At 36.4% G+C, this 24,594-nt stretch overlaps 1 protein-coding gene across 2 annotated transcripts in view; it reads right to left on the reverse strand.

The window, feature by feature from the left end:
• Positions 1-2,108: 2,108 nt before the first annotated feature.
• The window catches only part of HGF (hepatocyte growth factor), a 58,819-nt gene continuing 36,333 nt past the window's right edge, over positions 2,109-24,594 (reverse strand). The window contains exons 8-19 of one of the 2 annotated variants that reach the window (XM_062019713.1): positions 23,957-24,131; positions 21,922-22,049; positions 20,387-20,489; positions 18,229-18,368; positions 14,971-15,009; positions 14,426-14,522; positions 11,724-11,798; positions 10,992-11,138; positions 10,204-10,310; positions 8,243-8,388; positions 5,936-6,165; positions 2,109-3,574 (exon numbers count right to left, since the gene is read on the reverse strand). In XM_062019713.1, coding sequence (XP_061875697.1) covers positions 5,995-6,165; positions 8,243-8,388; positions 10,204-10,310; positions 10,992-11,138; positions 11,724-11,798; positions 14,426-14,522; positions 14,971-15,009; positions 18,229-18,368; positions 20,387-20,489; positions 21,922-22,049; positions 23,957-24,131 — 1,328 coding nt within the window. In that variant the 3' untranslated portion in view covers positions 2,109-3,574; positions 5,936-5,994. Of the gene's footprint in view, positions 3,575-3,798; positions 6,166-8,242; positions 8,389-10,203; positions 10,311-10,991; positions 11,139-11,723; positions 11,799-14,425; positions 14,523-14,970; positions 15,010-18,228; positions 18,369-20,386; positions 20,490-21,921; positions 22,050-23,956; positions 24,132-24,594 lie in introns of those variants that run through there. The other variant, XM_062019719.1, reaches the window with a different exon arrangement.

The following is a 24,594-nucleotide window of genomic DNA, read 5'->3' on the forward strand; positions in this document are numbered from 1 at the left end:
GTATATTTTCTCCCAGTAGAATATATAAAAAAAAAAACCTCAAATGAGGACAACCTAAGATATCTTGAGCAAATGCTGGTATCTCTTGGGCTCTAGTGGTGACTTTTTGCTTAAGGAAGTTGTTACTCTTTGTATAAAAACTACATTAGTAGTAACTGTATTCAACATGGGGGGTATTATTTTTTTAATTAAAAATATTGTAATGGTAGGTAAATTAAACAATTCCTCTGTTCAATTAGACTCTGGCGGAGCAAAAGTTTACAGCCTGCAGTGGAATTTTGATGCCCAGGTTTGCAGTAAAACATGTGCCTTTCTTGTCTGCCACTAAGTACCAGTCTAGAACATGCTTCAAGTGCCTGACTAAGTCAGGATCTGAAACAGTCCCATGACAAGGTTCAAGATGTTCAGAAGGAGAATGTAGGACCTACCCATTAGCCCTAGACGGAGTTTTGACAGTGATTTCAATGCAAGGTTAGTTCCTCAGATACAGAAGCACAACTTGCACTACATCTTCTGTGATCACGTGTAGATGTCATTGCCCCTTCCCAAGTGTTCTGAACCAAACTGAAACAGCTTTAGGAAAGCTAAAGCTATCAAGCTATTCTATTGCAGCTTTTCACACCATATATCCTGAGATATAAAAACTGAGACAACATGAAAAAAAAATAGTCAGTTCATTTTAGGGCTTACTTTGGTATAAACCTTTTTATGGTTTGCCTTTTTCCTCCCAGCTGTTTTCTTTCCTATTTATTGCACGTGTTTTTTATTGGGACATAGTTGTCCAGAAATCGGTGCTTTTGAAGGCAGAGTAGATATGCAACTGAACTCTACTAAATGGCCTGCTCTGTTTACATGACGCTTGTTAAATAACAAAGAGCAGAACGCAAGTACTGAACATCAATGTGGGTTTCCGTCATTTATCATCTGCAGATTATTGTGTTCTTGCAGCTACAAAAGATAAAGCCTTGACAGAATGTACTATCAAGAAGATATCCCTTTATAGATTTTTGTTGTGCAAATTGCTGTACAAGCATTTAATTCTCATGGCTCCCAGTAGGTAGACAGGTCACCTGAATATCCTTAACACTTTGAATGTAAAACTATCTCAAGATGAGGTTTTGACATATGGACTATTTCTAGATTTTTACAACTTTGGAAGCTTTCCGGCATGGTTGGCAAAATCCCCATTGATTTCAGGAGTTCCTGATAAAAAACAATGATTTTATGAATCAGTTAGAAAATCCTCTTTTTGGACTACAAATGGAAAGAAAGTGATGTTTACTATGGAAAATTCAGAATTAGACTTCAAACACTCTGCACGCGAGTTAATTTGAAGAATGATTCACTGTTGTTATAGCTGAAGTTGTTTCCACATATGTATTTAAATCATCAAAACTGTAGTGTAACCAGAAATGCTTAGAACTTAGAAATTTCCTCTGGATAATGAAAAAGAAGTAATGAACCTACTGTCCCTTATTCAAACTTACCAAACCAAAATGCTATGATGCTGCAGGCGCTTTACAGCACTTGGCTGGACAGAGGAACCAATCTGGTGGTAATAGTAAGGGTGTTGCTTGTTTCCTGTTTTGCTAGCTATTGCTGTTGGCTGCCTTTGATACTAAGCACAGCAGCAGCACGTAGGTTTGTGCACGTTATTGGTCTTCTTTGCATCATCTTTTGTACCATCAGTAGTACTAAGTGGTACAGTGAGGGGAGCCCTCTCCTGAAGTCTAAGTGTATTAAAATAAATATTTAAAATTCCAAACCCCTCATCCTGAAATAGTAAGGGACTACAAACCTCTTGTAAATATTCATGTTTAGATGAAGCCCATCCTTTCCACTGTGAATATACTCTCTCCAGAATATGTTTAGGCCATCCTAGCGCAGAATTCACTGAGGAATCTCTCGGGGGGAGTCTCATTAGTACTGTAGCATGGATTTTGCTGCATCTTTCATTTTCCTCTGCACACTAAAACCCCTCACTGGAATTAGAATTGGGATCCCAGCAATGGCATTCCAAACCTTCTTCTTTAAAATAAGAAATATAATGCTAATTAAGTTGTTGTTTTTACAAAATTCTTTATTAAGAATAATAAGAGTAAACAAGGTTACAAAAATACCAACTTTATTAACTAATTAAGATGGTGTTTTAATTACAGAATATTTGTAATACAAGTTATAACTACAGTGTTACATTTTCAATAGGCATTGAACTAGTTGTATTTAATGGGAGCATTACGTTTTCCACTTAAATATGAAAAAATACTCTTATCATACTCTGAATTCCACAGGCAGCTCCCTGAAGTTAGATCTCGTGCAAGGAAAAACCATCGGTAAATGTCGAAGAGTATGTTTAAAAACAAACACTGTAAAATTTTAGGGTGAAAAGCCACGTTAGTTCCTGCCAGCAGCCCCAACATTCACGAAACAATAATATACCAGTGCACGTGAGGGAGGAAGAAAATAATTGATCGGGAAATAAGGCTAAATAATCAATCCAACAGGTTTCATACAGGTTCCATGGGGGTCATCTAGTTCACAATCAGCCTTCCAGAAGGATGATGATAAAGCCTCACCTGCTGTTGCAGTTACCATGGAGTTGAGAATCTGTGCTCTTCAGTGTACAAGGATGCAATTAGTTCAGTGAATAGCCATAGGGAAAAGCACTGAGCAACTTTCAGCCCCCACTCTTTTGACAATCACATTCATTTATTTCAAGGGACATTTTGCCTGAGTAGGTTTTGACCCTCAGAGATAGATTTGGACCCTCGTCTAAAAAGCTCTAACTCAAGTGAGTAGCTCTGTCAAGTACATTGGCGTAACCTGCAGCAAGGGTTTGCAGAATGCCTCAGAGAATTTTAATATTAAACTAGAGAAGAAGATTTCAGCAGTAGCAGCAAAAATCAAGACCAGTACATTCCCAATGAGAGCTATGGTTTCTCTGAGGGTCATGAGGTTTATGACAGAAAAAGAGATAGAGAAAAAAACCTTTTTTTAAGGGAAGAAAAACATTTTGACTAATGAAAGGAAGAAGCGTCAGCCAGTTCTGATGCCCAAAGAAAACCAGTTATTAAGTCAAACTAACTTCAGTAGCTCAAAATCAGCCTTTGGTTTTAACTCCACAATTTTCTATCCAGTTATTACACTTTTCAGAGAACAAAGATCAGTAACAGTAAGGAGAACGAAGATGTAATTCAATGGAGTTTAAGAATGTTCAGATAAGAATTTAAGTTCTGTACCCTTTAATTCTAATAAAAAAAAAATCACGTCTATGAAGTAAAATCCAGATCCCACTGAAGTCAGTAAAAGGCTTTCCAGCTTATTAGATCACGTTCCCTTGTTATTATAGAGATAAAAAAATGTTAGAACAGTGAAAAAATATTCTAGAGTGTCTTTTCTTAACAGAAGCCTGTAGCTATAACAGTTGCCTGGTACAGTACCATTGGTACCAACAAGAAATATTCACAGGAATAAATGAAGTACAAATTCATTACCACATATCATTATTCTTCTCTTCCCTTGCTCTTCAGAGTCTCACGTGCCCTCCATGCTCAGATAGGGACAGCAAGAGCACCTGATAAGCAAGTGCATAACAAACATGTTAAGTTCTGGAGCATTAACTCTGCACAATTTATTTTACTGAGGCACTGCCCAGAACAAACAGGTAAAAATCCTTACACGTTGTCTAACAAAAAACAGTATTTTTATCATATATATATATATATATATGTATATATATATATAAAAATCACAGTCTTCTGCACAGCAGAAGCTTATAACTAAAATATTTTAGGATTCCATTTTTTAGATAGACATAACAAAATGCCTGCAAATATAATACAGTGAGGAAGTAACAATTCTTAGAATACAAAGAGTGAACATGGAATTATATATTTTATCCACATTCTTCTTGTGACAGAAAACAAAACTCACTTGGAGTTTTTTAAAAGTCTCTCTTAAAAAGTTAATCCTTTCAGTAAGATGTGGTCAGTATATACTTAGAATACAGTACATATACATGGCAATAATTAACTGTAAGTACAACAGGCTAAATCCTGCCCTCTTTAGGCCTGGTAAGTGAGCCCAAAAGAAGCATAACGCCTTCAGAGGCAGCCAGGATAGATTGAAACAGACTATCTGCATAGCATCCACAACTTCAGATCCACTGTACAGAGAAGTTGCATCTTGTCCAAAGAGACTATTTACATCACGAGGAATTTCAGAAGCTCTGCTCGCTGAAAGACTTCTTCCTACGTGCCAGTAAAATCTGCTGGATTCTTGACACAAATCTCAGCAAGCCAAGCCACTTAAGCATGGGCTGAAACTCATCCCAGTTCATCAGGAGGTGTAAGAGTACACAAGTCCCACTGAAATCAAAGTGCACTGCTGAAGAAAATAATTTGGTGAGTCAACATGAGGACTGCCTCACAAGACAGCTCCCCCAGAGTGGTCACTTTCTGCCAGTGAAAAATTCAACTCTGCATCTTCTCAATGAAATGTCCTTTTATATGTCTACACCATGATGGCAGCTTAGAGGCAGATATGATACATATACTATACAATTTGCTACTGGAAACATTTACAATTACACAGTCTCAAGTGAAGTAACACTGCAGCTGCTTACACAATTACATGTACAGTAGTGAAATAGAGAACTGGATTTACGTTTTCCAGAAATTACAGGGCAGTTAGTACCACCCACAACACCACATTTGCGTGATAATTCCAGCCATACAACTAAACACCTAAAAGAGGACAAGCGCTTTCATAGATGTCGATTATTTGTTCCCTTACCCTGACATAAAGTAAAATGATGGTTCAAAGAGCAGGCAGGAAACACAAGTTTTGTGATGTTTTCCATGTTACCTACATGACTGCATGAAACTCTGCAATAATTTTATTACCCTGAAAGGAATTGTATAAAGGATATAATTTTGTCCAAATTTAGGTAAGGTTTTATTAAAGATCTTAAGTTTCTGAAAGACTATTAAAGTATAACTTACTTTTCCAAATATTAAGTGTCTCAATCAAGTGCCAGATTCAACTATTCTTTTCCAGCTGTAAATACAGAGTTGCTTTCATGAAATAACTAGAATCAACGGAATTTTGAGCACTTGTCTGTTGCAAAAGATTTGGGTGTATTTGACTGAAATTTCTTTTAATGATCGAAGTCTGTCAGTAGTTAATCAGGATTATTTTTTGAAACCGTATGGAATACTCTCTTCAGCATTGTAACTCATAGCTATTTCAGGGACTAATTTTAAAAAAAATGATCATCACTTTGCTAATCAATCCAGTTCTGTGTCTCTTTCCACTTCCAGAAGGGTTTTTGAAATTGTTCTTTGGGGATCATGTGCACATTGAAGGAACCACATGCAGAACTAGAGTCTGTAAGCAGTTTGTAAAAGGAAGTGATATTGACTTCTGTGTGAACTCTGCTTTTGGCAGGCATGTCAAAGTCCATCAATAATTAAAAGATTAATTTCTAAAGAGATTATTTTTAATGAAAGATTGAAATCTTTGACCTCTTATAAGGGCGTAAGAGAAATATGATCACATATGCTGTCTTTGACAAATGCATATATCTCTCAGTATGTCTTTTATCGTATATGAAGAGAAATATATGGATGACAGAAAGAATAAAATGTGTTAAATAGGACTGCAATTTGTTTCTCCATCTAAGATAATCTGTAGAGCAGCATGAGGTCATATGATCTATTTCTACAAAACCATTTATCATCCAGTAATAATATCTTTGCAAAACTGTTTACCCATTCAAGTATCTTCAGGAGATATGTCACCATACTTGCATATACTGTAAGTCACTCCAACATTTATAAAACACTGATAGACAAAACGCCAAGAACACCCATCAATATTAAAAGAAGCTCAACAAACTTGACTATCAAGTAGTTTAAAAGTTATTGATCTTTACATTATACATTAAATCCATGTTGTCCAAAATCTTTCTTTGAATGGAAGTTGTTGAGTTTTTCAGGGTTTTCTGTAAGTCATCATAATCTTGTGTATCCACCGGGAATAATATGAGACACGAACAAAAATCCCAGGACGATTTCGAATGGCACATCCACGGCCAGGAACAATGACACCAACTACTATCTTCAGCCGGTTTTGTTCACAAACCAAAGGACCACCATAATCTCTCTAGGTAAAACAGAAAAATTAAGAATGTCACTTCTCAAAATTATTCAAGACATAGCTCCCACCTGTCTCCTACTGTTTTCTTTTGGGGATGACCTAGCTCAATGAAAAGATGATCTTGTCATAGGACAAAACCCAACTTCCAATAGCTTTTTCTTAACAAGAACTTACGAGAACCAATGCCAAGACCTTTGGTTGCTTCCCATGCAAATGAAACCCTGTGATCCATCTTTATATAGTGACTTCAGACTACCATAAGTACTTACTCTCCTCTTTCGGGTACCTGTAAGCATAATGTTTGTTTATGTGCATGTAAACCAGATGAGCAGAAAGCGAACTGACTCATAGACATCTTTCTTACGGTAACAGGCTTTGCATGAAGGACTGCTGAAAAGAGTCAGGTTAATATCCTTCTGTCAGTTAACCATCTTGCCATGCCCTAGAATGAGAATCTATGTGTACTAATAGACAGGCAGGTGGTGGGAATGCCAAACATAATAAAAAGATATTATCTTGTGGATATAATTTTGAGACACAACTTGTTAAAATACTCTATTTCATTATTCTGAGTGAATGAAACATCTATGCACCCAGTGAAAAATTGGAGTACTTCAATCATTTAGGTACATTCACACAGATTTGGGACTTGACCATAGACATTGCAGATTTTACTCCAGCAAAACACACACCAAACCTAACAAACTAGCTGCAAAACTAGACAGTAAATGTTCATATCAGATAATGGGACATTGTTTTTTTAAAAAAAAAAAGCTGACAATTAGTATTATACTCTCTCTGGATCACCAGAACAACAATGCTTGACCTTTATTTGATTTGAGGGTTTTCTGACTGACTGCAGATTAGTTCCCACATGAACAATGAACTATGTCAGGACCATCAGAGCAGCTCATAAAACACTTTCAAGACTGGAGTTTCACCTGCCAATCTGATTTTGTTTCTCTGCCCGTTCTCTGCTGAGGAAAGTAGCTTCAAAGGAGAAGTCAGGGAGCAGGAAACCATGCAGTGATTAAGACAGATTGCTAATATTAATTCAGTCCATTTCTTCTTGCAGGCGAAAACATAGTGCAGGATTCCCAGCAGAGTTCCATGCAGATGTTTTATTTATAGACCTTGACATGTCTAAGAGCTAATTTATGATTAAATATTTTATTTTGAAGAAAATACATTGCAGTAACAAAATGTGAAATATCCTGTGGAATATTAATAATATATGGAAGAGGTCTCAGCTTGATAAAAACCTCATTTCCCCGTGGTTTAGTAGTACCCTCGGGTAGGGAAGATTTCACTACTTTGTTAACATCAGTATTAGGAAATCATCTATTCCATATATTAAATGCATAATAATGTTTATGACTGTCCTTCTAGAAATCACCTCATCCATAAGATTTTCTGCACAAAAAATAGGATATTCCTGTAATAAATGATTTACAGCTTTTCTCCTTAGATACCTTTCTCCATCATCAAAACTATTCCAAATCAAAACAACTGTATCAAACCATACTTTCACTGAAACAGTTCTCCTGTCCTCATTGATACGTTGGTCAGGCTTGATTAGGGGGATCAAATGCTTCACGCTTCTGGCTTATACGGAACCTCAGTACATTTTTGGATCTTTCTCCATCCTTCATAACTATATCAACTATCGAGCAGTGACTTGAATTTTGCATGCAAATCCTCATCTAAGTAGTTAAATTTGCTTAAGCCTTTGCTTTCTACTCAAAGTACACTGCTGTTGCTAATGCAAAGCCCACTTTAGCCCTTATAATACAAAACAAAATTTTGTTTCAGTCTGGCAAAGTGTTTAGTCATATGACTATACTTAACACTCATGTAAGTCCTTTACTGGTGGAGCAGTACCATGAAACTGAAGCAAAGGGATCTCTTCCTGCACTCTGGCAGAAAATATAAATAATTTTCCAATGCAAAACATGAAAATCTCTTTTTGTGTATAACTTTAAAGCAGAGAGAATAATTTCAAAAAACTCTAGTAAATTATTTTTGGGAAAGAAATCGACAAGATGATGGCTCCTAAGAATGCATTATGAAATGTAATATTTACCTCACAAGGCCCAGCACCAATAGTTTCAGCCACAGCACAGATCTCTGACTCATTCACAGTGATCTTCCCTTTGAGATACTGATTGCATTTCTCGTTTCCCAAAATAAACAGATTTGCTACCCGGAGAAGGCCATCATAGTTAACTACTAGGATTGAAAAGAGAATGAAAACTTTATTTGATTTTAGGGGGAAAAAAAAAAAAATCGATAAACATACTCATGTAGATTCAGTTACTGTACTTTCTCTCCAGTACTCACATTTTTTTTTGTTCTTCATGTTCACTGTTACCATGCTCTTATAATTGCTATAAGAGAGACTGCAAGAAATGTGTTTGGTACATGCGTCTGTTCAGTTCTCTGAGAATATCTGGAGAAGGTTTTTGTATTAGAAGAAAGGGCTAGGTAATTAGGTTTACTCTACCATTCGCCATCTTGCCCTGTCACATCACAAAAATCAGAAAATGAATCTGAGAATGTTGTCACTCCCATCAGTGGACAGAATTTTGCTCTCTGCCTTAAACATGAGGCAATGTGCCTGCCATGATGTAGGGAAGGATGTGTGACTTGAAAAATACTGCAGCAGAGCAGAGCTTTTCTCATCCTGTGCTGCGTCAGCTACACTGAATGACTTTGTGCCTGCAAGTGCAGACCCACAGCCTTGTGCAATCTCCATTCATCAGTGTGAAGGTCAGGAAGCAGGAGCCCTGTGGAGCTTACTATTGCTCTACGTGTCGAAAGACAAGTCTGTACAAGCTGCAAAGATAAATAAAGGACTTAGACCTGCCTGTTCTCTGCACAGCCATCAAAAGAAAATGCCAAGCTTGCCCTTCACTGACTTATTATCCTGTTTTCTTGAAAAAAATGGATGTAACACTTCTTTCTTCCCTGACCAGGATGCTGTGAGGATTATAAGTAGTGCATAAAATACAGTACAAAGACCTTGGGTGACAGATGTTATGCATTTACTGTATTACATAACTCCACAGCATTGCAAATTCCTTATCAGTACTCTTCAGCTAAGCTTTCCTGTGATGCTACACTGTGCTCCAGCCTGACTTCCCTGCCCCTAGACTACCATTACCCCCAGAGGATGGCTACTTTGGCCATCCTAGGAGCATCAAAGGCAGTCATCTGAGAGAAAGCTGGTACAGATTACTTGCCACCCACAAAGAAATGATGGCAAGAAAGAGAGCCAGAGAGTTAGAGTCTAGGTTTGACTCTGCTTCCAGGACAGCGTGAGTATGTTGCTGTTGCTTACTCAGGGTCTGTGGCAAAATGACATTTGAGCACAGTGATTACTGGAGTAATTATTGTCAACTGTCAGCCATTAACTTTATCATCAACACATAATTAGCCAGATACAGTATTTACCAGACTAAATAAATGTCTGTTCTCCCACATATTTGTATTTACTTCACACAAAAACTGTGTTTAATAAACATTAGTGAAGTTGAAAGTCAAGTATTCAAAAGTTAGGAAATGCCAGACTTAGGGTTGCCTGTGCATCTTTAGTTCCCTGTCTTTGTATATATTAATTATGTCTTTGATTACATGATTCTGCACTGTTTTTTCCACAGAGCAGCCTGTTTTGGGATACAGAAAGAGACTGTTGTAGTAGATTAATTGGAATTTTTAAAAAAAGGCTTAGAACTCTGCAAAACAACTCTGTCAGATTTTTTTATACATGTAGAACAGTACTTTTTCTCTAGTTCATTCTTTGAAACGTGTGGATCATTTTGTCTGTGGCTGAAAAAAAAAATACTCAAGAAAAAAATATTTCAGATTAAGTGATCTTAGATAAAATGCTGAAAGTTCTACAAAATTAGAAAAAAAAATGAAACCGCATCTTATAACAAAAAGTGTTGGACAACTGTGGCATCAGGCAATACCAGCAGCCTCACCTATAATGACAAGAAGTAAGCAGTCAACGAATTCATTTAGTTTTTAAAAATAATTTCTTACATCCAGTGTATCCCCATCCATAAACGCTGCAACTGGTCTTCTCTGGAATGGTACATCCAGAAATGGGCAATCGGATTATTTCTACAAAATTTGTCAATATGGCAGGTCTGAAAAGAAAAAGAATAAAAAGAGTAATAGACATCATGGATTTTACTTAGCCTTCTAAAATATATCTTAAAAAAATGTTAAATTTATTATAGACCACCACAATTAAAAACTGTGCCAATTCATTTTGTTTCTTTTCTATCTTTGAAGAATACGATGGATTTTTCTACCTATTTTTATGCTACAGCTGTTAACTGTCAAAAGATTTCTTGAGATGCTGTCACCACGTTTATGCTATTAAACTTGGGATTTTATCTTAAAAGTAAGTAATGATGGCATTTCATTTGAATATATAGTGTTGCTAATATGGAGAAAGTTTGAAAGCTCAAATTTCTAGAAGGATCTGTTACAATCTAGTGCTTATTCTAGAAATTAAAACCATATAGTAGTCATTGTGGAGTTTGGGGTTTTTTTTTAAATCCAACTAAGAACCCTCCCAACAAATCTAAACTTGGTTACCAGGAAAAAAAAAGTAGGCATGATTTTTCAGAAGTAACTTCTGTTTTCTGGGTAAGGTAGATGAACCTGTATATCTCAAGAAACATTTCTTACAATTGGAAGTTTACCCTATGGAGACATTATCCATGATGTCAGTGATAGTAAAGAATTGTATTTGCAAATCTGTTTAGGAAGAATCTCATTCATCTGTTAAAAATCTGGAATTCACAATAACAGTTACTAACCTGTTAAGTTTTAGTAAGACCAGATCTGACCCTGCAGGGCCATATACCAACTGGGAAATATTCAAAACTTGTCTATGCTTCTCCTCTCCTTTTCCTTTGATATTATGGACTCCAAGCCAGGCTTTGTAGTCTTTCAAATCTTTGTACCTACATGATGCACATTTGGTTAGGAATTTGTTAAATGTATAATGCAATAACTCAGAAACTCTGTTCAATACGCTTATACAAGATCTTAACTTATACACTTAGGCAGAAATGGGATTATGCTGCCAACTGCTACTCCAAAATCCACATCTCAGATATAAGTTTTCAGTCCGAACCCACTACAGAATTTTATCTTTAACTGTTACTAATTTTTGTTTCCTAATAGTATCCAAACATTTAGATGCTTGGACAGTATGAATCTTTTAACTTTTTGAGATTTGACCAAGTTTTCTCCTTTTTTCTGTCCACTTAAGCAGAAGTATGAGATTATATTCACAAAGAGGTAATTGTCTAACCATAACACTTGGAAAACATATTTATACTTCCATATAAAAAAGACAGAGCTCTTTTAGACTAACAACAATAATAACAGAAAATACCAAGGCCCCACAGGACTTTTATATCAGAAAAGCAACATTAAAGCCAAATAGCAGGGAAAACTGATGTGTTTAATTTGAACAAGTGTAGTGCTGATAAGTTCCTGAAAATATATGTATTTCCATATTGCAAAGCTATGGACTACTGTACCGAGAAGGGAAACATTGCCTTGCTGTTAGAACCCACTCTTCTTTTATCAAAGTACCTCCACATATATGCTTATTCCTGTGAGGAAGAAAAACAACAAAAAAAGAAAAAGGTTAAAAAACCATTATAGTATTAGTTTCTATACAGTAAATATTTTAAAGAAGACTTTTCCTCTCCACATATTTTTATTGGTGCAAGGTGGTGGGCTGACAGCCTGTAGAAATGTGTCTGTCCCTTTGCTCTACTTTCAACACTTTTGGTAACATGACTTTACAGAGATTGACTCCAATGTGTAAAAACCAGGAGGAAAGAGAAATCTATTTGCATTTAGTGTTTTTAAAGTTGAATTTATAAGGGATCTAATTAAAAAAAGAAAGTTAATTTTTTTCTAGTGAGAACTGGACTGAAATATTCAAGCAAGTCCCCAAACTGCCACCAGATGTAAACAAAGTTTGGTCATTATTCATGCAGTTATTATTCAAAGCATTGACCTCAAGGTGGAGAGTTTGTGTTTGATTACAAGCCCTATGAGATTTCTGTCCCCACATACTTCAGTTGGAAACAATCTGCAACGTATGACATCTTATATGTGATTATAGAAAACCTGCAGCATAATATATCAAGTAAAATTAAAGCAATTAAGCATGACAGCTCTTTCAAAAATAAAGACAACTGTGGAATGCAGATTAATTAGTTTCCTTCTTTATGCCTCCAAAATCACATTTATTTTCTGCAGCTCTTTGGAAAGTGAATCAGAATTGTCAGCAATTTGAGAAAAGCTTAAAATCTCACAATTTATAAATTCAAATCACACAAATGTTCAAAGCTTTGCAAAGAACTGCTGGAAGGAGCCCAAACTCTATCTGGAGTTCAAAGACAGCAGAACAACACAGATGCTTGCCTCTTTTTTTTTTTTTTTAATTGTATTTTGGTTGAGGAACAAATATCTAGTCTAAAAGGCTGAGTTCTTTTTAAAATACAGATTCTGCCCAGTTTTACTACAAAAATATCACAATCGGGAGTATAAATGTAACATTTGCATCATTAATTATTAAAAAGGAATTTACAAGATTGCATTGTCTGCTTTAGAAGACTGACTAGTACATATAGGAAGGTTGAACTTCTTGTTTAAAAGTGGGACAAATTCAGAGCTGATTCCACAAAACAGATGAAACTGATACAGATACACTTAAATATACCTGATAATAGAATCTGGATCGAATATCTAAGAATACATATCATTTATTAATTTAACACTTAGAGGTGGTCCTCAGTTGCCAAATATGAATACAAGTTCCTAAATATCACTAAGCTTTCACCATTCACCATAGCAATTCCATTTAGAGATGTACAGTTATTTTTTTTCAGAAAGTTCCAAAGCCACTAAGATTTTGTTTCAGACAACATTCTACTTGCTTCCTTGGTAACAACAGGAAATAAAATGACATTTTTATGTCAACATGCACTACCTAAAATGAAATTTTGCTGCTGGAATTCCCTTTTCATAAAAGAATCTACAATCATTTAAGCACTCATGTACGTAATGAAATTTTGTTGCATGCAAATGTTTCTTAACATTAGCTACTTGAATTTTAGGCATTCAGGTGCAATTCACCTTACCTATCTAAAGTACCTCAAAAATCAAGGCTACTTTAAAAACAGTACAAAAAGGAACTTTTCCAGAGAGCAATTCAGCCCACATATTCAGTTATTTAGTGTAGGAATACACTGCCATTCTTCTAGAACTACCTTTCTGGACCATTTACTAGACTTCCAGAAAGGTTTAATTGTGTCTGGATCTCATAAGATGCAAAGATTATCAAGGATGGGAAAGACCCCCCAGAATTTCTATAGCAATGAAACAATGTAGAAAATGGGCTTTTTATGGTTTCCTTCACTCTAATTTTTCATTTAAGACCTATTCTACAACATGATTTTAAAAGACATGATGAATCATAAGCTAACAGAATTGAGCTGTACTTTAGTCTGTACCAGCAGAAAGATAACTAGTTTTGAACTTTTTTTTGTTCATGTTAGCAGATACAGATGCATGAGATGCATTTACTGTTACCCATTAATGATCCATACTTCCAGCTGATGAACCAGAGTAATGAACGTAGGAAACAGTAATTATGTGTTCTGGCTTTTACACTGTAGCAAAGTAAAGTCTGCAGTAATGTAGTACACATTTTCAGCTGTACATGCTAGGGTCTTGTTTTATGGAATAAAAAGGATTATCTTATAGCTCCTACATTTTTTTTTAAATACAGAATACATTTTTATTACATGCAATGATAGAAACAGAAAAATAAATTTGACACAGGTATAAATCCAGAATCCAATAATTTACAAACAAATGCACTGCTGTTCAAGTGAAAATATTGATATGAAACTCAAAATTTTTGTAACACTCCAAAATAAACAGTTTCATGCTGGATGTTAAGCTAATGTTATGAAAAGGTCTTCATTAGCTAATTGCAAATGCAGACTTCTATAAGCTCATGAGTGCAAGTTACTGACAATGAACATATAAATATTTCACTGAGTGACTACTATGGAATCACCTGAGGTTCCGGGAATGCTATTTTCCTGCTTTTATAAAATCTGACTGCAATCTAGAAGAATTCTTATGGTAAACGTTTTCTACAGCTCCAAACCAACTATCCTAGTAGAAGCGTTGTCTTTCTAATCAAAGTGATAGTTACCTGTATGTCAAACTAACCACCCATCCTTCGTTAGTTTGTGTTGGGATTCCATTTACAACTCTCAAATGTTTTGTTGAGGCACAAGGAATGACAGTATCTGAAAGCAGGTCCAGAGATCACATTTTACTAAAAACAGCGGTAGGAAACCTGTACAGTTGCACATAAGGACCACAAGAAGGTCAATATTTGTTATAGATGAAATATATTTCTAGAGTATCAAAACTACTTCAGGGAGGCTGTATCGGTCTATATGAAAAATTCATAGGGAATATAAAATGCAATATATAAATATTTTTTTCAGGGTTTTACACAATTATAAAACAAGCATTGAAAATCATTACTCTATCTCATTGGCAAGACAGGACAATGGAAATAGACAAAGGAGTATAAAGCTATTTTATATTTTTCTCTTGTAAATGCAATTTTTCCCAAGCTGTACAATTTGTACATCTTTAACTGATCTTTCTCTTATTTTCCAAATAAAAACGAATGGCTAGTCCTAGAAGATACAATATATGTACTGCAGAATACATCTGCAAACTTACCATACAAGCTAGTTGCAGTAGGAGTTGTATCACCTTCACCTAGACAAACACATAAGAGATCAATAACACAAAATTAAAACACATCTAAAAAATGAATAGAGTAAAATTGAACAGAAAATGGCATACTGTAAACTTTAATAGTTTGAAATAGTTGCTTTTTTTTTTTAATAAATTGTGCTTGTGAAAACTGCTAGCCTTCTATGAGGGTATAACCAGCTGGCCAAATGAGGGGAGAACAGTGCATGTCATCTACTGTGACTTCAGCAAGGCTTTTGACACTGTCTCTCATTACATCCTCATTGAAAAGCTCAGGCAGTGTGGCTTGGATGAGTGGACAGTGAGGTGGGTCGAGAACTTGACTGAATGACAGAGCCCAGAGGGTGATGATCAATGGCACAGAATTGAGTTGGAGGCCTGTGGCCAGTGGAGATCCACAGGGATCGATTCTGGGGCCAATCTTGTTCAACATCTTCATCAACGACCTGGATGAGGGGACAGAGTGTACCCTGAGCAAGTTGGCTGATGACACCAAACTGGAGGACTGGCTGATTCCCCAGAACGCTGTGCTGCCATCCAGCAGGATCTCAACCAGGTGGAGAGTTGGGCAGAGATGAACCTCTTGAGGTTCAGCAAGGGCAAGTGCAGAGTCCTGCATCTTGGAAGGAACAATCCCATGCACCAGTACAGGCTGCAGAGAGAGACCTGGGAGTTCTTATTGCTAACAAGCTAAATATGAGCCAGCAATGTGCCCTCGTGGCCAAGAAGGCCAATGGCATCCTGAGATGCATCAAGAAGAGTGTTACCAGCAGGTCAAGGGAGGTTCCTCCCCCCTACTCTGCCCTGGTGAGGCCTCATCTGGAGTCCTGTGTCCAGTTCTGGGCTCCTCACCTCAGGAGGGACAGGGAAGTGCTGGGGAGAGTCCAGTGCAGGGCCACCAAGACGATCAGGGGACTGGAACATCTTATGAGGAAAGGCTGCGGGATTTTGGATTGTTCAGCCTTGAGAAGAGTAGACTGAGGGGGAACCTCATTAATATTTACAAGTATTCAAAAGATGTTTGTCAAGAGGATGAGGCAACAGTTTTTTTCTGTAGTGTCCAGTGATAGAACTAAGGGTAATGGGATGAGGCTGGAACACAAAAATTTCTGCTTAAACATAAGGAAATCATCTTTACTGGGAGGGTGATGTAGCCCTGGCACAGGCTGACTGGGGAGTGTGTGGAGTCTTCTTCTCTGGAGAGAGACTTGCTAGAGCAGGGGGGTTGGACTAAATGATCTTTAGAGATCCCTTCTAACCCCTAACATTCTGTAATTCTGTAATAGTTAATAAACTTTCAAACGTCAATAATTTCTTGATTCAAGAAATTGAATCAAGAAATGTTGGAAAGAATCAACAAGAGGTAAAATTGCATTCTAATAGAATTAAATAAGAATTAAACATGTTGCAACAGGAGTTCCAAGCATTTTCTTCTTGTCTGACTCCTGAATACATCAGGCTGTCTATCAGGTTCAACATACATGGCTTACTCAACTGAAAAACGAAGTTGTGACTTTTCTGTAAAATTTAAGGAACTATTCAAGTCATGTAATTAAAGTCACATCAAATTTAATGAAAAATTCCTTAAAAACTTTTGAACCTTCAAAAGTGCTTTTATCTTTCTAGTAACAAAAACTTATCCTTTTCAAAACATACTCCTCAAAATCCAGTCTGGTTCTTCCATCTAGTCCAAGTAAAAGCACAGTTACAGCAAGGTTGCTTAAACTTTGTTCAAGTCTGGAGAGTGACACAACTTTATGACCTAGAAGTACAGGTGTAGCTACTAAAATTTGCACAGCCAAGATTTAACAATCTAATCCAATTAGATGTCCCTCATTAAGCAAATATATAGGTATAAAGGTATACAGTTAAATTTCCATGTCTATGTACAAATGTAGGTATATATGTATATGTATGCATATTTGTATGTGTATGTACACATGTATACATATAAATATGTATAGTGTTGTTTGAAATACCAGATAAAAGTAGCAATTAAGTAGACTCAAGAACTGCCAGCATTTTATCTGTACTGGCTAAGCTGGTTATCAGTATCAAAGTGAACTACTGGTAGTTTAATACTAAGCTATACTATTTACAATATTAGTTAAAATTGTGAAACACATGTTCCATCTCTGAGTTTGATTCCAGAAATTATAATACTCATCATACCTGTACACCCTACAAACATTTACTGTGAATATTTCCTTAGGAATTCATAGATTCAGGCAATGAACTCAGCATGAGTGAATAAAATTTATATTTCTTCATCTGTTGTTCTTTATCTATATTGACACAAATAACCTTTTGCACAGTTTGTTTACTTTTCACATAGATGCCAAATTATCACCTGAGACTTCAAATATTACCTCTTAGAGATGTTGCAGTTCAGACTATGAGGAAATGCAGCAGATTGCTGCTAGGAATGAATGTAACATTATCCTTAACCTCTAGTGATCACAGACATGCCTGATTTACTATTTAAATGGTCTCCAAGGATATACAGCACAGTGATTTAGAAATAAGAACTAAAGAGAAAAATTTTGAACAGAAATGGGAATTGCACATTTTTCAGCATAAATCTGTATTTTTCCATTTAACATTAGTTTATTACTGAATTCCCTAGGATTTTTAATTCTATTTATTTAAGCTATTTAGATTTTAACTTGCCGCTTTGGAGGAGTGATGTTCTTAATTCTTGACAGGAGTTAAATCATCCTATAAACATCTGAAAGCACAATCTAATCTATTTAGCATAGATAAACTTCAGCACATGTAGAGTGAATTAATCTAACTTTACAAACAAATACAGATCATACAAAGATTCTGTGAAGCTTGCAGCACAGCATATAACTGTCCCTGGGTTTCTTGAGGCCACAGCCAGCATTCTGACCACTAGACAATTCTTTGTCTTCATCCAGCCCTCATTCAATAGCTACATCTGTTGGAAAATGTTTGACCATCTGTAACTGTCCTTTTCTGCTCCTTCAGCATAAATAAGCCTTGAAATCTCCAAGCTGATCAAGGAAAAGGACCTCTTGTGCATATATTGCACAACCAGCCTCTGTCTATTCCTTCTCAGTCATGCACAATTTATTCTTGATAGAATTACACATTTTCTGCTGCTGCAAATGGCAATAGAAAGGTATGCATACACATGTGACATCAGGGCTTCACTGGGACTGCACAGTTGACAATGCCCTAGGCATACCAAGTACTCACATCGAGAAATAGGGCAGTAATCCCAGGGAACAAGAGGATCATCTGTGTAACACCAGGGACCATGAAAATCATCATCTGGATTGCGGCAATAGTTTTTCTTCAGTTTACTAACATCTGGTTCTCTGAATATTTGTATATGCCTACAGGGAAAAAAAAAAACCAACAAAGTGCTGAAAGGCTTTATACTATAGCCCAACTTTTCAAAGGTTAAATGTTGCTTTGCTCCACATGGTAATACTAGCTGATTGAGAAGCCTACAGGTCAGGGTTTAGGGCTGGTTAAAATCAAAGCAAAGATGAGACCGAAATATTTGCTGTATCTGGGTCCAAGTTTCCTATGGTTGGTATTTTAAGCATTGTGTGCACCAGACAGCTGAGAGGTTTCAGGATCTCCCACTGGAGTTAAAATCCCTGGATACCCTCAGGAGGGATCATTATACTGATTAGAAGAGCATCTGTGCTGCCTTTAGCAAATCTACAGGCTTCTTTGGGAGCCCAGGTACCTTCTTCCTGCAGTTCAACAGCACAAGGGAGCACTGAATCTGTAATGAAAATTGAATCTTAGACAAACGAAAGACAAGCATAAGAAAGTTAGCAAGACTGAGCAGCAGGCAAAGAGAAGGATGAATGTCTTAGACAAAATTCAGTGACAGGTCTCCTAAGTTGTAAACCTGCATGAGGCAGTTTTCAGGTGAAATTTTGGAGTGAAAACCTGAAGCAGAGAAAGCTGTTTATTTCTCTCGTCAGATAGAGGCACACAGGCTTCTTAAGTCACAGCTGCACTGCTTTCTTATTTCATAACCAACCATGCACGCTGCTTCTAGCACACCCATCACCAGAATAACTGCTGGAGTGAGACAAAGATGTTCCCAGATGGAAAATTTGTGAGATTTTGAGAAGAAAGGCTGCTCTGTGCTCAAGATTACACAAAGGCAATTGCAGCAAGCATCCAGTAGGTCCAAGATGTCTTATTCACAGATAACTGAAGGCTTAACAGAGCTCTCAGAAATCACGATCTTAAGCCTCTGCCTCCCCTACATGGACAGCATTCTGGAATATGAATGGTGCCTCTTACTCTGCGTGTGGAAAAACACATGTAGCCCAACCGGTGATTCCAGACAGTGACACTGAGGCCCACCTTTTACAATACATCGGATTATATGTCAGCCCAAAGGTTGACTTACTGATTTACACACTTTCAACTGACTGACCATCAGGTCAGCAGCAGGAATCAGGGACAAATTCCAGAGTGCAATGACTAATATGTTGGGCAATATGTTGATCACTAACTCAACAACAAGTACCAAAGGTATTATAGATATTATCGCAATAATTTCAGAAACTGAAGGAAAACAAATAGAGAAGATTGTTTCTATCTGGGCCACTAATATGTATAGTATCTCATGCAAATTTTGAATGAATCTCTTCTTTGTGTGGTACCTGGAAGTTACTGTTACTGTCACTCCTGAGATTTATTAATCTATTGTTCTGGACCTGCAAAGACAATACTGAGGATCCTGGCATGACTGAAAGAATCTTGGAAAATTAGATATTCTTTTGTACTTACTGCTGGTCCATTTTTACTTCAACAAATAAATTAACTTGCCATTTCCACTACTTGAATATGAAGGCAAAGTAATGATAAACAACAGAAATTTAAAGTCACTTTAATGACACTTGATGTCAGTTTCATTAGATCATAAATTCAAGATTCAATTTCAGGTCACAAGGGATCTTAGGTGTTTTCAAGTCTTTGTTTTCAAGTCTTGCGTTACAACCTGCTTGAAACAGCATGAGCTGTGAGATCTGACTGATGAGCTAACTACTCATCAAACTCATCAAATTCATTCCTGCTATCTTCTCATAGAATAAAACTTTCAAGGACAAAGGTGGGATAAACCAGGCCAGTAAACTAAACACTAAGTAACATCCCAAAGCCTGCAATTAGTGGTTAGCCTGAACAAAGACATGTTGTGTAATATATTTAACCACCAAGGAGAAAAAAAAAGACAGAAAGAAAGAAAGGAAAAAAAAAGGTAATAAAAGCTCCATGGCATAAGGGGCTATTTTAGAATCACTTCATAAGAAGAAATGCCATCTGGAGGCAGTATTTATTCAAGACTCACTGAACCATCTCTTTCTGTTTCATATGTACACACCTACGTAAGTCTTCAATATTCTTGTCCCATGTTGAGCAAGTTAGCCCAAATCTTGTCTTGGATAGATTCCCCATGTAATTCTTGCCATTGCCACGATAACAATCTAAATAAAGAACGTTGAGACAACAAGAAGTGAATGTGCCACATTGTAAACTCTTCCTTTCCATCAGTAATCCAAGTAGTTAAATACAAGCATTATATTTAGCAAACACTATGCAATATAAATCTGACAACTATATAAATCAAATCAGAAAGAAAACAGGAGAGTTTCAAACTTTAGATACATAATGGCCCTACTTGGGGCCTACATTCTCAACACAGTAGCATTTAAAAGTTTGTCTTACTTAAACTGGGAAAATATCTTTTATAAATAGTTTATGTTTCATTTCGAAGGGTTACACAGAATATTCTAAAACTTGTCAGGAGTTATTTTATATAAAACAGAACAAAAATGCCCCATTATTCCTCTCTCCTCAAAAAATAAACAGTCTATTTGAAACAACTATTTTTGTATGCATTCTGGATACTGGCAACGGTACATAATTCTAGACTAAAGTTCAACTTTGGCAAAATAAAAAAATAAATATTATTTTAATTTTAATGTAATTCAAAAACTTGCCTGTTCACTGCAACAGAAGTCATGTTTAATTCATAAGCTTTTATCACAAGCCTTTTTGAGACTTTTCAAGAGGATTGTTTAAAACGATCACTACTATAAAGACTTTTTTCTATAATTCGTTTTATTTTGTATTCATCGGTATTTTTCTTTTTGATGATTGATACTTTACAAAAAGCACAGAATGAAAGTCAAGTCAATCCTTTCTCTGAAGTACCTCTTGCAAATGCAACTTTAGGAGAAAAAAATGGCTGAAATTTAAAGATTGAGATCTTAATGTAGCCTGATGTAGGGTCATAAGTCTGAAGACTTAACTTCAGTTTATGCTGATTGGCATCAGTGCTCAGGATGCAATAACACTCCTTAGAGTAATGTCAAAACCTCATGGGAAAAATAACATTTGCATGAAGACTCAGAGTAGTCTTTATAGGTAGAACTAACAGCTTGAAGGTAAGAGGCTACATGGGAAGTACCACATATTTTTTCTCAGATCAACTCTTTTTAGACAGGGGAGTAAAAAAAAAAAATAAAAAACCACTTTTTTTGTGGCTTCATGTACAATTATAAAACACTATGAATCAAGGCTCTGGAAAAACGCCTTTCAGACTAAGAAAGATTAGACAATAGAGTAGATTTTCAGCTAATACAAAATGGCACACAGATCCACCTTGTCTAGAAATCAGATCCAATAGCATATCTGAGATGCAGCTTTCCCTGATGACATTGAAAACGAACTGAGAAATGAATCTCATTTACACCATGATGAATCCCAAGTATGCAGAAAAAGCCAAAGCAGAACTGCACAGGTGTAATACAGATGTACTGAGATGAACTTCTCCAGTTTTCAAGCCTGCCTGTCTGTCTTTTGGAACAATACAGCATTCATCTAAAATCACGTTATCACCCTTCCCTCTGTTACCTTGTTCATTTGATACATCGCACTTAGGAATCTGGGAGCAATAACCGATACGGATGTTTGGGTCAGTGGTAAAACACCAGGGCGATTCAGATCCATCTGGATTTCGGCAGTAGTTCTCCCTCAAATCCCTATAAAAATAAATATGTTAGCTCACAGCAGGGATAACCTAAAACCACTGATACATTCTATCGCTTTTTATTATAAATTAGCAATAATATAGGCTCCTTAAGGTCTGTATGTTACTGACCACTTTCAAGGGCAAGATAAGGAGCCAGAACATAGTGTCCAGAAGGATACAGTAACTGTAATAAGAATATAGCTATGGGAATTCATTTTCAGTGGACCTCTGTTTTGTCTTGATGTAAGATTAAATTTGAAGATTAACAATATTTTCAATATAGCTTATTTTTATTCAGGATTCTCCATAAAAATTTGCATGCAAGCTGACATTGGATACACCTGCAATCCATTACAAGTGCTTTTAAATACAAACATTACCAAAGTGCCTACAATTCCCTGTACTTTGAATGGTTCTGCTGAGTTTAGAGAAACAGTCCTGTAGGCTGTCAGCAATTCATTTAAGAAACTGAATCTTGGAATATAAAAAAAGTATGTTGAAACTCTATACAGCTGTTACCTTTAAAGTAAGTTAGTCCCAAGGGAACATCTTTAAATGTCTCTTGCAGCTTGCATGAAATAGTCAAACCTCTTAAACTCGGAGTTTTATTTTCCCATCTCGTGACAGTTGTTGCCAATTTCTGTGCATATCCATATCTAATGGTATCTTTTTGTCTGCAGCACTTACTGATAATAGTCTATGGAGGGAATGGCTCTAACACTGAAATTCTTGCTCATGTGAGGTTTTGAAAAGTTGTATCAGTGGTTCTGTTGATTTTACTCAAGCTGTTGGCCTGAATGGCCACTAGACTCTCAAGCATTATCTAGCTAAGCAGCCCTAATATTGCTACATCTCTACACTATTAAGAGTGCAGCAGAGTTACATAGGTACAGTGTAAATGGGCTTAGTATGGGTTTGTCTGAGAAAAACCTATGGGATCAGACTAAAGCACTAACTTCCAGGTAAATTCAAGGTGGTCCTGAGATCAACAGAGTATTATTCCTATTTTGCATTACAATGATGATAATTTCATTTTCAGTGGATGTGCTACAATGCAGAGTATTTGACTGATAAACAGAGTAACAGCAGTGAAGAGATTAAGAAGACAAATCTAACTGTTTTGCTCAAGCGAGCTATTGTTAGAGAAGTCAGACTGGAATCTTCTCTTTATCTTGAAAGATCCATGCTATTAAATTCTAGCTCAAGCCCAGACTAATATTTAGCTATCAATAAAGACATTTAGTACAAAGGAGGCTTTGGGTCCATGCTGATCATCTAGGTTTCTTTTACATTCAATAAAGAAAAAGACTGATAGAGCATGATTAAGGTAATTTCGTAAAATAAGTAGATTGTTCACATCCTGGGAATTTATGAACTGTAGAGAAAGATTAGAAGACTAGTGGTCCTGCAGGTAAAAGCAGTTCTATTCATCCAAGTGCATTTAGTAATGAGACAGAAACAGGATTAAAAAGATGGAAAATAAGTGCTGTAAAATGCTATAGATGTCGAGTATTACCAAGGAGATTACACTTAAGATTTAAGATTTCAGTAACCAACTGAAAACAAATTCTTACCTCTATGAAACAAAAACAATAGTAATGTACCAGCGCTATTGGGATCTGGGTCCCAGTCTGGAGAACATCCATACACTTCACAGTCAATTAAATTGGTGAATATATGTTTAAAGAAAAAGCTCATAAAAACACTTGAGTTTCACAGAAGTTTGTCTAGAATAGGTATTTTGAGATCTGAAGAACAGATTTTGCCACGTTCAAATAGTTTTCAGCAGCAGCAAAAAAAGTGAATGCCTCAGATCACAGGGAGCTGGGACAGGGATTCTACGGTAGCATGAATTTCTAAACACTTGAAAACTCGCCTCTCTTCCTCCTACAGCAATAACCACATATCTCTACTAACTTGCACTTGAAGTTCTCAGGAGTGATGTTGTGCTGGTGAGGAAACTGAGAGTCCCACCGCTGGCACTGGATTCCACTCCATATGGTGTTGACTGTGCCACGGTAACTTTCGCCCAGTCCCTGAATGCATGTTGATGTCTCAGCTGCCACATCCGTGCTGTTCATGATGCTTTCATCTAAAGATGCAGAGAAGAAGTGATGTTTCATTTTCTTATGGGTGAGCCTGTCTCAAGATATCAGATTTGAACTCTACATTGGAATTCAAATGTGTTAACTGAAGTTCTTTGGTTAAATTGCTAATCTGATCTCTTTTATAAGATAATTTTCTCCTCTTCACATTCACAACATCCATGAAATCAAAATACGTGTTAGACTTAACACTAGTTTATACACTTGTGGGCAAAGAATCTGCCACATGTAAGAGCTTTTGTTTAGTGAGACACCTGGCCTATGCTATATCACTGAAAGTCAAGAGATATTGCCAGTTACTCTTTCCAGTTCTGCAAATACTTTCTTGTTTCCTTAGCTTTACAAAACTGAGTGACCACCCATGTGCACACTGTTAAAAAGGTCAGTACATGTTTACAGGATTAAAACCCATTGGTTTTCTCCAAAGAATTCCCAGAATGTTAAATCATA

This window comes from Colius striatus, chromosome 1 (genome assembly GCF_028858725.1).
Source record: "Colius striatus isolate bColStr4 chromosome 1, bColStr4.1.hap1, whole genome shotgun sequence".
NCBI lineage: Eukaryota > Metazoa > Chordata > Aves > Coliiformes > Coliidae > Colius > Colius striatus.